The sequence below is a fragment of the Cucurbita maxima genome, unplaced genomic scaffold (assembly GCF_002738345.1).
Source record: "Cucurbita maxima cultivar Rimu unplaced genomic scaffold, Cmax_1.0 Cma_Scf00022, whole genome shotgun sequence".
NCBI classification, from domain to species: domain Eukaryota; kingdom Viridiplantae; phylum Streptophyta; class Magnoliopsida; order Cucurbitales; family Cucurbitaceae; genus Cucurbita; species Cucurbita maxima.
This window is the reverse complement of record NW_019272038.1, coordinates 1,415,576-1,428,358: the sequence shown is the minus strand read 5'-3', so window position 1 is coordinate 1,428,358 and position 12,783 is coordinate 1,415,576. Positions and strand designations below refer to the sequence as shown.

The following is a 12,783-nucleotide window of genomic DNA, read 5'->3' as shown; positions in this document are numbered from 1 at the left end:
TTTTTTTTTTTTTTTTTTTTTTAATTGAAAATGGAAAAAGAAAATGAGGATTTATAAAATGGGAGTTGGAGGGGACTTTGACGATGTCGTATTGACGTTCTTGGCGCTAACGATGAGCTGGCGCAGGCCGGCCAGTGGAAGTGTAATTAATTAATTTTTTAAATTATTATTATTATTATTTCTTTAGAAAATATTATATTTACGTATTATTTGCTTGGTATTAATTATCTTACCTGCACTCTTCATTGTTAAAGAATGTAAAATATAATTTTTTATTTATTAAATGTATTTATATTAAAAGGTATTTCCAAGTGTAATTACTTTATTTTTTTAATTATTATTTTTTGTTTTGGTAGGAACGTAGGAGTCATCATAATTCAGTGGGAGAGATCGAGGGGAATGAGATTTGCCCATAAGCTATAGAAGCGAGTTGGATGGACATGAGCTAAAGTGAAATGATCGGGCCCATTTCCTCTTATGCCCACTTGATACCCTACCCGAAGGGTACACCTAACCAGTATGGATATTAATTAGAGCAAGTCACATGTTTTCTACTGACGAAGAACACAATACGAGCATTGAAACGTGTCAGGTATAACTCTACACCAATATGCAATTTTATCGCACGATTCGAATAAGTCATTCGACCATTTTTATTGAACATACGATCAAATTCTCGATATTTTATCAATTAAATTCAAACATAAATTGGGTCCATTGTGGCCGTGTTTTAAAAGTTGATTTTTATACATTTAAAAAAAAAAATCTCGTGAGAGTGTTATAAAAAGTGGGGATTTGTGGCCAAGAAAAAAATCCACGTGGCAAAATACAAGGTGTTTTCCTGCTGCTATCTGCCCGTGAAGTCGCTGGCTACTGGGAGTACCCTTCACCGAGACATCAAACTTTATAATATCCACGTGGCACTAGCAGCCTTCTAAAATTAAAATTATAAATTTAGCCTATATAATATATATATATAATGATAAGAATTTAAAATTTGAAAATTAATAATTGTAATTTGATAAATATTTTTAGAAAAATATTTTAAATTGGAATATTTAAAATAATTGTAATATTTAAAAACTATAATTATAATTATAATATTATAGAATATTTCATAATGCTTTAAAAAATTGTACAAATATATTGAATAAAATTTTTAGAAGTTAATTAATTTATTAAATATAAAATTAATTTTATGGGTAATAGAATTGTAAATTTTAAATTTATTATATAGTAAATTAGAAACAAAATTGAAAATTTGATGAGCTCAATTAATACAAAATTTAATTACATTTTTAATATTTAGAGACCTAAAAATTAAAATGAAATATTTGAAAATTATAAAAATACAGAAAGAAAAAAAAAGAAATAGAAAAGTAATACGCCAAGTGGCGATTGAAGCAACCAGGGAAGCCGGTTGGCGGTAACCTTTCCCACAAGGCAGAACTCTGCACCTTCCTTTCTCTTCAGTCCTCACTACCTAAAAGCTTCCCTCCATTTCCTCACAGATATCCCGACGCCGTCCTCTCCTTATTAATTCACTTTCCATTCTCAAATCTCTCCTCCATTTCCGCCATGGATTCCGGCGACGCAAACCTCCCTCTCCTTCTCCAACATTCATATTGCCGATCAAAATCCCTAACCTCCGACGAGCTTCGCAACTTCCGAATCAGTCTCAAATGGTGCGCTCTCGACCACTCCTCCGCCGCTGGAAAGTTCGTCTCCTACTTCGCCTTCGTTATCCTCACCGTTGTTGTTCCAATCGTGACGATCGTCTCCGTCCGAGATCCAGCCGATGATCCGATCTCTCTTAACAAACTCGTTCAGGTTCCGGAATCCGGCCTGGCCGCGATCGGATTCTTCTCTCTGTGCCGATTCTTCCGCCGGTACGGCCTCCGGCAACTTCTTTTCCTCGATGGATTGCAAGAAGATTCTCTTTACGTTCAGCGAGGCTATGCGCGTGAACTCGACAAGGCGTTCCGTTACCTCGCGTACGTTCTTTTCCCGTCGTTCTTCTTTGAGTTGGCCCACAAGATCATATTCTTCTCAACCGTTAAGATCTCGTTTCCGTAAGTTTAATTTATTGCTTAATTACTTTTAAGACCTTTTTTTCTCAATTTTTTTTAAGGTTAAAATGTTTATATTAATGTCAAATTAATCTGGATGATTATGAACTAATAAGTTTAAATTTGTGTTTCCATTCATTCATCTTTGGCAACTACGCTTGGCATCGATCTCCAACGACCATCTCAACCGACCATATTGAAGAGATAGTTGACTGTAGTTGAAAGAAGTGTCGATGGAGATAGTTGCCAACTGAGTATAAGAGTATTTTGGTCATTTTTTAAGTAACGTGACTTTGCTCTTGAACTCTGTTTTTAAATAACTAATCAAAATATGTCTTAAATTTCGTAAAATATATTTATGAACTTCCATTTATTAATTTTTTTTTCTTATTTTTATCACCAATGATCATCAATAGAGGTGGGTTTCCCATAAACTCGATACTATTCATGTTCGTGTTAACATCGTGGGTATATCGAACTGGGGTGTTCTTGCTCGTGTGCGTATTATTTCGGCTCACATGCGAGTTGCAGATTCTAAGGCTACAAGGAGTGAACAAGTTGTTTGAAACAAGCAATGGGTCAGGATCAGACGCTATAGTGATCTTCAACGAACATTTGAGGATCAGAAAACAATTGTGGGTTACAAGTCATCGGTATCGATTCTTCATAATTGTGTGCTTGTTCATCATCACCGTTAGTCAGTTCGTTGCGTTGCTATTGGTTTTGACCTCTAAAACTGAGAAGAACTTCTTCAACTCGGGTGATATTGTGGTACGCTCAAATTTTTATCTTGATGAACTTCTAAATCGTAAATTTAGAGATTTTCTTTTCTTTATTAAACTTCTCCGGTAACTCCTAAATTAAAATATGACACGTAATTGTATGATATTTTATTCAACAAATATTATTATTATTTATTTTTGTATAAAAATATCTTCAAAATTTTAAATTTTAATTAATACTTCTATTTATTTATTTTTTTAATTTTAAAGGTATTATTGATTTTTTTTTAATTTAATTTTATAATGAAATTGGGACTTTCAGGTTTGCTCGACGGTTCAACTATGCGGATTCTTCCTGTGCGTAGTCGGAGCGGCAAGAATTACTCACAGAGCTCAAGCAATCGCGTCGGTTGCAACCAGATGGCACATGCTCGTTACCTCCGCCGCGGCCGGATTCAACCACACAAAACCTCCGGCGCCGTCGCCGCCGACCGTCGACAACGACGGCGACGACACCGATTCCGACTCATCGTCGGAGGTTCTAATTTCATTAAGCACACAGGAGCCTTCTTCCTTCCAAACCAGACAAGCTTTAGGTTAGTAAAATTTGCACCAATTTTGTCGCAATTCAAAGCGTTCGTAATAATTAACGGCGTGATTTTGGCGCAGTATCGTATTTGCAGCACAACAATGGCGGAATTACTCTGTTCGGATTCGCATTGGATCGCGGATTACTTCATACGCTCTTCGCTTTCGAATTCTCTCTAGTCATGTGGATTATGAGTAAGGTCGTCGTTTTATCTTAAACAAATACACGCAATTAAATATTTTTAAAAAAATTTATTGCCTTTTTTATTTCGTCTTAATAAATCGATGGTACTGCCAAGAAGCATATTAGTGTTAATTAAAATAAAATTATTTTTTGTTTGGGTTTCAAACACTAACTCTACTGTAATATTATCCACCACTTTAAGTATAAGCTCTCATGATTTTTGTTCGTATAAATAAATGAGAGATGCATGAACGAATCGATACCACATTTAACTTAAACGAGTCTCGATTGATAATTACTACTTATTTTATGAATACATTAATAAAAATTTTAATATCAAATTAATAATCAAGTTGGTCTAAATATATTGACATATATTCAATTCCGTATCGTTTAACTAACATAGCTCAATTGACTATTAATTTTATATTATTGACTAAAATGTTAGAAGTTCATGTCTACACTTTTACATGTTAAAATAAGAATAAAGTTTTTTAAATATTATGGGGTTCGTGGATTGGGTTGAGACATTTTTTAGACCTAACTTCATTGTTAGGATGGGTTCATTTATTTTTAAATATTTAATTAAATTTTGAAACTCAAATTTAAATATATATTTTAAAAAATAATATTTTAAATATTTTAAATATATTTTAAGAGTTAATTTGGAAAACTTTAAAAAAATATAGTTAATAATACATTTCAAAAATATTAATGAATTTTAGAAAATAATTTTTAAAAACAGGCCATCTTAATACTCAATTTTTAAAAAAATTATTTATAAATATTAAAAGTACTAATATTATCTCTATTTTTTTACGCGTATTATTGTTTTTAAATTTTTTTAAAATTTGAAAGTATTTTTAAGACATTATTAAAAGTAACCATTTTCATTAACTATATTTTAAAGATTTTTTGTTTTAAAAAGTTCAGAAAATTTTAAAAATTTATGAGTATTTTTTTTAAGATAAAAACCAATGTATATTTGGATGTTATTATTATTATTATTTTTAGGAAAATAAAAATTCATCAAAATATATGAATGCATAACAAAAGGTCATGCACATGCATGAAAGTGAGCGGCCATCCATGGCGCCATAGGTTTCCGTTTCGGGACACATCAGCTATAAATTTCTCGTCTTCTTCAAGCTCAAACCGCCCAGATTCAGAGCAGAACAACGACGACGACGACGACGACGACGACGAACAGGGCAGAGAGAAACGCCCTAATTTTTATTCTTTTCAGCTAAACGAAAATTCGTTTAGCCTTTTCGTTTCTCTCTTGCTTCTGTAATTTTCGTTTCGGCGCTCTCTCAAGCGGATCATAGGAATTCTCTTGTTTAAATTTGTCGGTATTCTTGTAAGAATCCATTCCATTTTTTTCTTCTACGTTTGCGTTTTTCAAGTCGAATGATTTAACTATTCCGCATGAATCTACTTTTGCTGCTTTTGATGTGGAATTGACTATTCCGCTGTCTCTCGTTTCTTTTCGATTTTATTCTGGCGAGAAAGGAATTCGAGTGATTGAGGAGTTTATGTTTACATACGAATGAATTTTTTGATTTCTTCGAGCGATGACTAAATTAATAGAACAGAGGACGAAGTGATGGATATGCATTCATTGGCCTTAGTTGATTAATTTTAGGGGATATTGTTCTTGCAGATATCGATTCAATCATGGTTCTTTGGGTTTTTGGCTATGGATCTCTTGTGTGGAATCCAGGATTTGACTTTGACGAGAGAGTGATAGGTTTTATTAGAGATTATAGGCGTGTATTCGACCTTGGTAAATTTCTTCCTCAACATTCCAATTCGTTAATGGAAACTAAAGTTTTTCTAATATTTAATTTCCCATTGCACAGCTTGTTTTGATCATAGAGGTACACCACAAAACCCTGCTAGAACTCTCACGCTGGAACCCAAAGAAGGATCCATTTGCGTAAGTTTTGAGCAACTATCAATGTTCATTCATTTGCATTTCCATGACTGATACAAATTTCATTTTCTGTAGTAGCAAATCTTTGTAACCTTGCCTGATTAGCATTCTTTCTCTCTATCAGTGGGGTGTTGCATATTGCATCCATGGAGGATCTGAAAGAGAGAGAGCTGCTATGGAGGTACTGGAAACCCGATTCTGTTCCCAGTTGAGGATTTTTTTAGAGAGAGTCCCACATGGGCTAATTTAAGAATGAGTTTATACATAAGGAATACACAGTAAATCCATGAGAGCTTATGCTCAAAGTAGACAATATCATACTATTATGGAGAGTCGTGGTTTCTAACTTTTCCTACGGTTTTTGTTCTTGTCTGCAATGTAGTGCCTAGAGAGAAGAGAGTGCGAGTATGATGGAAAGACCATTGTAAACTTTTACAAGGTAAGGATTTGCTTCGTTATTAGGTGTGTTTCTGTTCATCATTTTGAATCCATTTCCATTGTTGATTCAGGATAAAGACTCCATAGAGCCAACATTGACAGGAGTTTTAGTGTAAGCTTCTCGATGGATTTTTCTTCTTAAACATCTGATTTGTTCTAAATCTTAATTGGGATAAGTTGAAAAAGAGCATCTCTGTTCTTGATCTGATTAAGTTTTGCATTCATGAATGCAGTTTTACATCTACACTTGATAAATTGCTAAACAAATACTATCTAGGACATGCTACCTTGGAGGAAATGGCTTGGTAATGGCAGGCTTACCATTTGGCTTTCATTGTTCTTATTGCATCCCTGAAATGGGTTCATTCTAAATCTTTCATTTACTAAATTTTCAGCCAAATTGCAACTGCATCTGGTCCATGTGGGAACAACAGAGAATATCTATTCCGATTGGAGAACGCCTTGTTTGAAATCGGTAACTGTCTAGCTCTTCGTCCAAAATTGAAATCTGATGTGATTGTATGAACTAAATTTGAGTTGATATTAACTATACACATCTCTTATCAGGTCACGAAGACGATATGGTGATCGAGCTAGCGAACGAGGTGAGAAATATCCTTGGGAAGAAGGTTAGAAAGGGGAAGAAGAAGCAGGCGGTCAGACCGACGACTCACCTGCCTTTTTTGTCCTTCATCTCCGGTGTTCAGGTGCATCCGCTCGCCGACGCTGCGGTGGCGATGGATTCTTGTGAAGAAAATGGAAAGATTGGTATGGTGAAAGGTGAAAGCCATGGTAACTCAAGAGCTAAGAAAACAAGCAATCTGGATTGATGATTGCCACTGTTCTTTTCCCATTAGGTTGATTAGTGAAATTTTGGGGATGTTCTTATTGGATTCATGTTTCTGATCTAACCCCAAATAGAAAGTTGTTGGAAGTTCTTTTCACACTTTTCACGTCCTCCATTAATGGAACTTCTTCACCATTTGGAATTACTTAGGGCATTAGGTTGATTTCATGTTGTTGGGTTAATGGCAACATGTTTACACATATTGCTTCCATATTAAACATTTATTTAAAGAAAGTATCGTTCACAGATGTTATTTTTAATGTATTTTAAGACTTTTATTTATGAGTTTAAAAAAAAGAAAAAAAAAAAAATATATATATATATATATATATATAAAATGATATAAAAATCACTTTGATACCCGTTTATTTGTCTCATTCTAGGCAATTAACCCAGGTATATCCCCATGGGCTGCCGTAAAGCCCAAACCAAAACTATACCCAATTAATAGAATTTGGGCTTTGATTGAAGCTCAATTTGTTAGTTCGTTTGGGCTTTGGTTCAGGCCCAAAACAAAACGAGCAAAGACTTGAGGGAAAAATGAAAAAAAGAAAGAAAAATAAAAAAACAACTTGATGGAGAAGTAAGGTCGAAGAACAAAATCCCCCCACAACATCAAAATCCAGTTCTTCTATTCTCCGGCAATCCCTCCTCTTTTACGCTCGTTTCTGAATATTGATCTGGTTTATTTGGATCATCTTCTCACAGCCATGGATCTTAACATGGATCTCAATGCTCCTCACTCCATGGGTACCACCATCATCGGCGTCACTTACAACGGCGGTGTTGTCCTTGGCGCCGATTCTCGTACCAGCACCGGTAAATTTATTGTATTCACTTTCTACCAGTAATTTCTTAGTGTAATGATTTTTTTTTTTTTTTTTTTAATACAAATACTATCTTCAAATGTCCGAAGTGTTAAATGAAACTGGAGGAAAAGTAGTAAGAGTTTGCTGATTCTGGATTTTCTGGTCGTTCGACCTTGGAAGCGAATCACGTTTGGAATCAAGCTTAACTTGGACGTTTTAAGTTTTTACGAGTAGGTGTAATGATTGAAAGAGCTCATTTCAATTGTAGTTTTCCCCCCCTAATTGGCATCTAGCAGTAGTAGTTGTGTGGATTCTGTTCTTGGTGAGATCCTCTTTATAAAAATCTTCTCCATTTTTTTAGAACATTGCATAATTGAAATTTATGCGGGACTTTTCAAGCGTAGCTGTTTAAATTCACGAGCTACGAGCTTTACTAAACACTAATTGTCTGCTTCAGTAAAGAGTATAAAAATTATAATATGTAGTGGAGGCAACAATCGAGCTACACGCTGCAAAAAATTATGAACTGGAGGAAAAAGTAACTTGTAAACAACCGCTACCACATTATGTTAACATTAGTTTTTGAAAAGGAAAAAACAGAAGAGTTTCTAAACTCAACTCCCAAGCAATCTTGAATAACAAAATCACATATTAAGGGAAAAATGGATCTTCGTAGGTTTGTTTGTATCCACCTTTTCTTTATGTGCATTCTTTTTGTGCTGCATGAATATTAACATTTTTTTATTGTTCGTGTGATAGGTGTCTATGTGGCTAATCGTGCATCGGACAAGATTACGAAACTTACTGACAACGTCTATGTTTGTCGATCTGGCTCGGTATTTCCATTTCTATTATTTCCCATATCAAACTGTCCTTTCTGCTAGTCTCTAGTTTTTCTTTCAACCTCGTGTTCTATCATTAAAATGTCTAAATCTCTCAGTTTTTGAGTGTTTGCTCGTGTTCTGTAAATAATTTATTTTATGTCACTTGCAGGCTGCAGATTCTCAAATTGTCTCTGATTATGTGCGTCATTTCCTTCATCAGCATACGTGAGTGGTTTAGTTATTGACAATAGTATTTTGCATTGAATTTGTTGTTTAATAGTTATTTTGCTCGATGCAAGAAATTTTCTTTTATTGCTTGGATGTTTGTGATGGATAATATTAGCAACTGCATTTCTTTTTGTCGTTTTTTCTTAATGGCTTTCAAAACTGCATGAAAGAGTTGAAAATTCTATATTTTATTTCTGTGTTATAAAAATAATTTGGCCCTAAAATCAACGATGAACGTGTTGGAGGGAGGAGGGTGATAGATTGATTCTTCCTGTACTTGTTACATTGACTAGCAACTATGTTAACTAGATTGTTGAGGAAAATGTTCTGGTGATTAATGTTATAGCCCTAGATATACTTGATCTGGTGGGAGTGTGTAATTTGGGATTCATTAAATATGGTCTTTATTTAGAACTTCTCTGGGTAATTGTACCTGTTTATCCATCCTCCTATTTTTTTTCATTTCTTTCTTTCAAATGATAAGTGATCGAAAATATGTTGTGTGATCTACCCGAGGATATGTTTTTATTGGTAATTGTAAAACTTTTAGTTAAATCGCTTTTACTATCTCTTTTTCATTATTGCCCCTTTGCTGATAAGTCAACCTTAAGACGATTGTAACTCATTTTGAATTGCTGGCTTTAGTTATTCCTAATATTAATTTCTTTGATATAAATAAGGAGGCCTCTTGTATTTATCTTGCTGATTGTATATTAGCTTTGATGTACAGGATACAGCTTGGCCAGCCTGCGACTGTTAAAGTGGCTGCAAACCTTGTTAGGCTATTAGCATATAACAACAAGGTAGGAGCTCTTATTAGTTTGTTCAGAATTATTGCATGTGTAACAATTTTGGTTAAGAAACAATAACAATTCTTTGAAGCAGAAAAGAACTCTCCAATTGGCCAAAATCATGGAAATAGACTAATCACACACGACACAAGTCTGTAATGAACATTTTAGAGTTGAAAACATGCATGATAAAATAAAATGAGAAAGATAGGAAAGAAAATGAATTAGTTAAAATATAAACAAATTCACTAACAATAATGAACATATGATTTGTGAGACTGCAGAAATGTGAACGCAACCTGGAGTTTTGTTGAAAATGATATGGAGCTTCTCATAAAGTATGCTGTATTGTGTTAAGGATTATTATGGGTTATGTAAAAACTCAACATAGGGAAAGAATGAAAATCCTTTTGGGATTAAATGCTCACGAGAGTGCTATTTGCTAATGTTTAAGTGAAGCTATATTCTTGTTCTTTATCCAAACTAAATACATGCTTTAATATCAATGCCATTTGGTTAAATGGGCAGGATATGTTGCAAACTGGCCTTATTGTTGGTGGATGGGACAAGTATGAAGGTGGTCGAATCTATGGTATTCCTCTTGGTGGAACAATAATAGAGCAGCCATTTGCTATTGGAGGTAAAACCTTTTGTGCTCAATCGATAATAAAAAAAAATAGTGATGTTTGGAGTTTTCTTTTGGTATCCACACGTTTACTTACTCCTTTTTTTTCCTACTAAAGCTTTATGATAGGATCCTCTGCTTTGTCATCCTTGTATGATTTAGTGTCCATTACCTGGTTCCTTTTATTATTTTACAGGATCTGGTTCCAGTTACTTGTATGGATTTTTCGATCAAGCCTGGAAAGAAGGAATGACCAGAGACGAAGCTGAGGTATCTGCACTGCTCCTATTTGCAAGTTTCGGTTCTGCATTATTATATAGATTTAGCTTGCTGCTCAACATACACACACACACACACATATATATATACTTCCTTTTGAGCTCCGATCACTTCTTAAGAGTGTTTCTCGGATCTTCATTCCTTGTTTATTTGTAAGAAGCGTACTTTATCGTGGTTACTGACAGTGAATTTGGGATTCTTTTAAGTGAAATGCTTCTTTTCTAAGCACCATTAGGGGAAGCATCAATTAAGATGGAGTTTGCTAAGTGCAATCTCTATGGCAGAGGATTCAATTCTAAGCTGACATATTATGCTAAAGTAAATCAGCTGGTAGAATTCAGTTTCGAGCGTTGTAGAACCATTAGGATGAGCTTCCTTTTCTGTTTATTTGTCGGTTATACGATGCAAGAAGCTACAGTTTTTTAAATTTGACAAGGATGTTTTTTTCCCCTTTTCTAACTCTATACTATTATTTGCAGCAATTGGTGGTTAAGGCCGTTTCTCTTGCCATTGCTCGAGATGGTGCCAGTGGTGGCGTTGTCCGTACTGTTACTGTAAGATAATGTCCTGTTCTCACGTAATCTAGAACTCTAAAACATGTCCTATCTTTGATTCTCACAGTTGGGCGTTTTTGTAGATAAATTCCGAGGGAGTGACAAGAAAATTCTATCCTGGAGATCAGCTACCACTGTGGCATGAAGAATTAGAGCCTAAAAATTCATTGCTGGATGCTCTGAATGCGTCGAGTCCCGAGCCGATGAACATATAAATGGTGATATGCAGCAGCAGCAGCAGGGATCTTTGCCAAAAGTTATGCTGGTAGTTGTTATCTGGTTAGGCTATTTTACTACATTCCTGCGGAATAGGAGACTACTTAATTGGATCAGTTCCCCCTTGCCCATTATTTCTTTGTAAACCTAATTATGTTTTATTTTGTATGAATTTTGGATGTACAATGGTTGAATTTACTCTTTCTTATCATAATATTCCTTGACTTTGTTGGATGATGCAATTCTCATATTGTCACATCGGCTAATTTAGGGAACAATCATAGGTTTATAATAAAAAAATATTCTCTCTATTGGTATGAGACATTTTTGGGAAGTCTAAAGCAAAGTCATGAGAGCTTATGCTCAAAGTGGATAATATCATACTATTGTGGAGAGTGTGTTCGTCTAACATGATATTAGAGTCATGCCCTAAACTTAGTCATGCCAATTAAATGTCGAACAAAGGACTCCAAAAGAAAATTGAGTCAACCCTCCTCGAAGGCATAATAAAAAATGACTAAGACTCCAAAGGAGTCGAGCCTCGATTAAGGGGGAGGCGTACTTTGTTCGAAGGGAGATGGTGGATGATGAAAGTCTAAGGAGTCGAGTCTCGATTAAGGGGAGGCGTACTTTGTTCGAAGGGAGATGTTGGATAATGAAAGTGTCACATCGGCTAATTTAGGAAATGAGTTTATAATCAAAGAATAATCTGTCCATATGAGACGTTTTGGGGAAGCTCATTTTCGAAGGGAGATGTTGGATAATGAAAGTGCCACATCGGCTAATTTAGGAAATGAGTTTATAATCAAAGAATAATCTGTCCATATGAGACGTTTTGGGGAAGTCCCACATATGAGCCACATATGAGGCCTTTTGGGAAGTCCCACAGAGGCCTTTTGGGGAAGTCCCACATTTAATTTAGAAGGCCTTTTGGGAAGTCCCACAGAGGCATTTTGGGGAAGTCCCACATTTAATTTAGAGAATGATCGTGAGTTTATAATAAAAATAATCAAAGAATATTCTCTCTATTGGTACGAGATCTTTTGGGAAGCCTAAAGTAAAGTCAATATTCTCTCTATTGGTATGAGGTCTTTTGGAAAGCCTAAAGTAAAGCCATAAGAGCTTATGCTTAAACGTGGAGAGTCGTGTTCGTCTAACAGACATTATCTTTTTTATTTATTTGTTATCGGCATTTTAAATTTTTTTAAATTAAAAAGAAATATTTTCTCTCCCCCTCCTCCTCCAAAAACCTATACTTGAGTTTGATAATAAGTATAGAGAGTAATAACAAAGTGTTTTGGATATATTTTTCTATCGGTTAACTTGTCGTACTTAGTATAGAAACCCATCGTCTTATTGAAATATTGTAATATCAGTAAGATTCTTATAATGTGTCTAGCTTTGGTCGACTCACATGGGGTCTACCTTCTACTGCCCGTTGTCCACTCACATGGGGTCTAGCTTCTACAGCTCGTTGGCTGACTCTCGTGGTGATTGATCTCTCGGGTTTGTTTGATGTTTGGATTTGCTTATGACTTTTAGTAAACTCTCAGGTAAGGTAGAAGTATTTTTTTTTCCTTTTTGAGATACTATTATATTAAGCTTATTTAAAACAACAACAACAACAAGAAAAAAAAAAAAAAAAAAAAAAAAAAAAAAAAAAAAAAAAAAAA

The 12,783-nt window shown here is 34.6% G+C and overlaps 3 protein-coding genes across 3 annotated transcripts; all 3 read left to right on the top strand.

Annotated features, from left to right (window-relative positions):
- The first annotated feature begins 1,496 nt into the window (after positions 1-1,496).
- LOC111496225 lies at positions 1,497-3,656 on the top strand. The gene is made up of 4 exons (XM_023146594.1): positions 1,497-2,072; positions 2,486-2,840; positions 3,114-3,387; positions 3,461-3,656. The coding sequence occupies exons 1-4, from the start codon at positions 1,579-1,581 to the stop codon at positions 3,595-3,597; spliced, it is 1,260 nt and encodes a 419-aa protein (XP_023002362.1). The 5' UTR covers positions 1,497-1,578; the 3' UTR covers positions 3,598-3,656.
- A 974-nt stretch (positions 3,657-4,630) lies between these two features.
- On the top strand, positions 4,631-6,884 carry LOC111496304 (gamma-glutamylcyclotransferase 2-1-like). Its single transcript, XM_023146711.1, has 9 exons — positions 4,631-4,923; positions 5,227-5,349; positions 5,426-5,502; positions 5,624-5,680; positions 5,882-5,938; positions 6,009-6,049; positions 6,171-6,242; positions 6,333-6,412; positions 6,505-6,884. Exons 2-9 carry the CDS (start codon positions 5,241-5,243, stop codon positions 6,765-6,767), a joined length of 756 nt encoding a protein of 251 aa, XP_023002479.1. The 5' UTR covers positions 4,631-4,923; positions 5,227-5,240; the 3' UTR covers positions 6,768-6,884.
- Positions 6,885-7,322: 438 nt separating this feature from the next.
- LOC111496312 (proteasome subunit beta type-6) lies at positions 7,323-11,346 on the top strand. The gene is made up of 8 exons (XM_023146720.1): positions 7,323-7,603; positions 8,353-8,429; positions 8,587-8,642; positions 9,376-9,448; positions 9,965-10,076; positions 10,258-10,331; positions 10,820-10,894; positions 10,978-11,346. The coding sequence occupies exons 1-8, from the start codon at positions 7,495-7,497 to the stop codon at positions 11,107-11,109; spliced, it is 708 nt and encodes a 235-aa protein (XP_023002488.1). The 5' UTR covers positions 7,323-7,494; the 3' UTR covers positions 11,110-11,346.
- Positions 11,347-12,783: the final 1,437 nt, after the last annotated feature.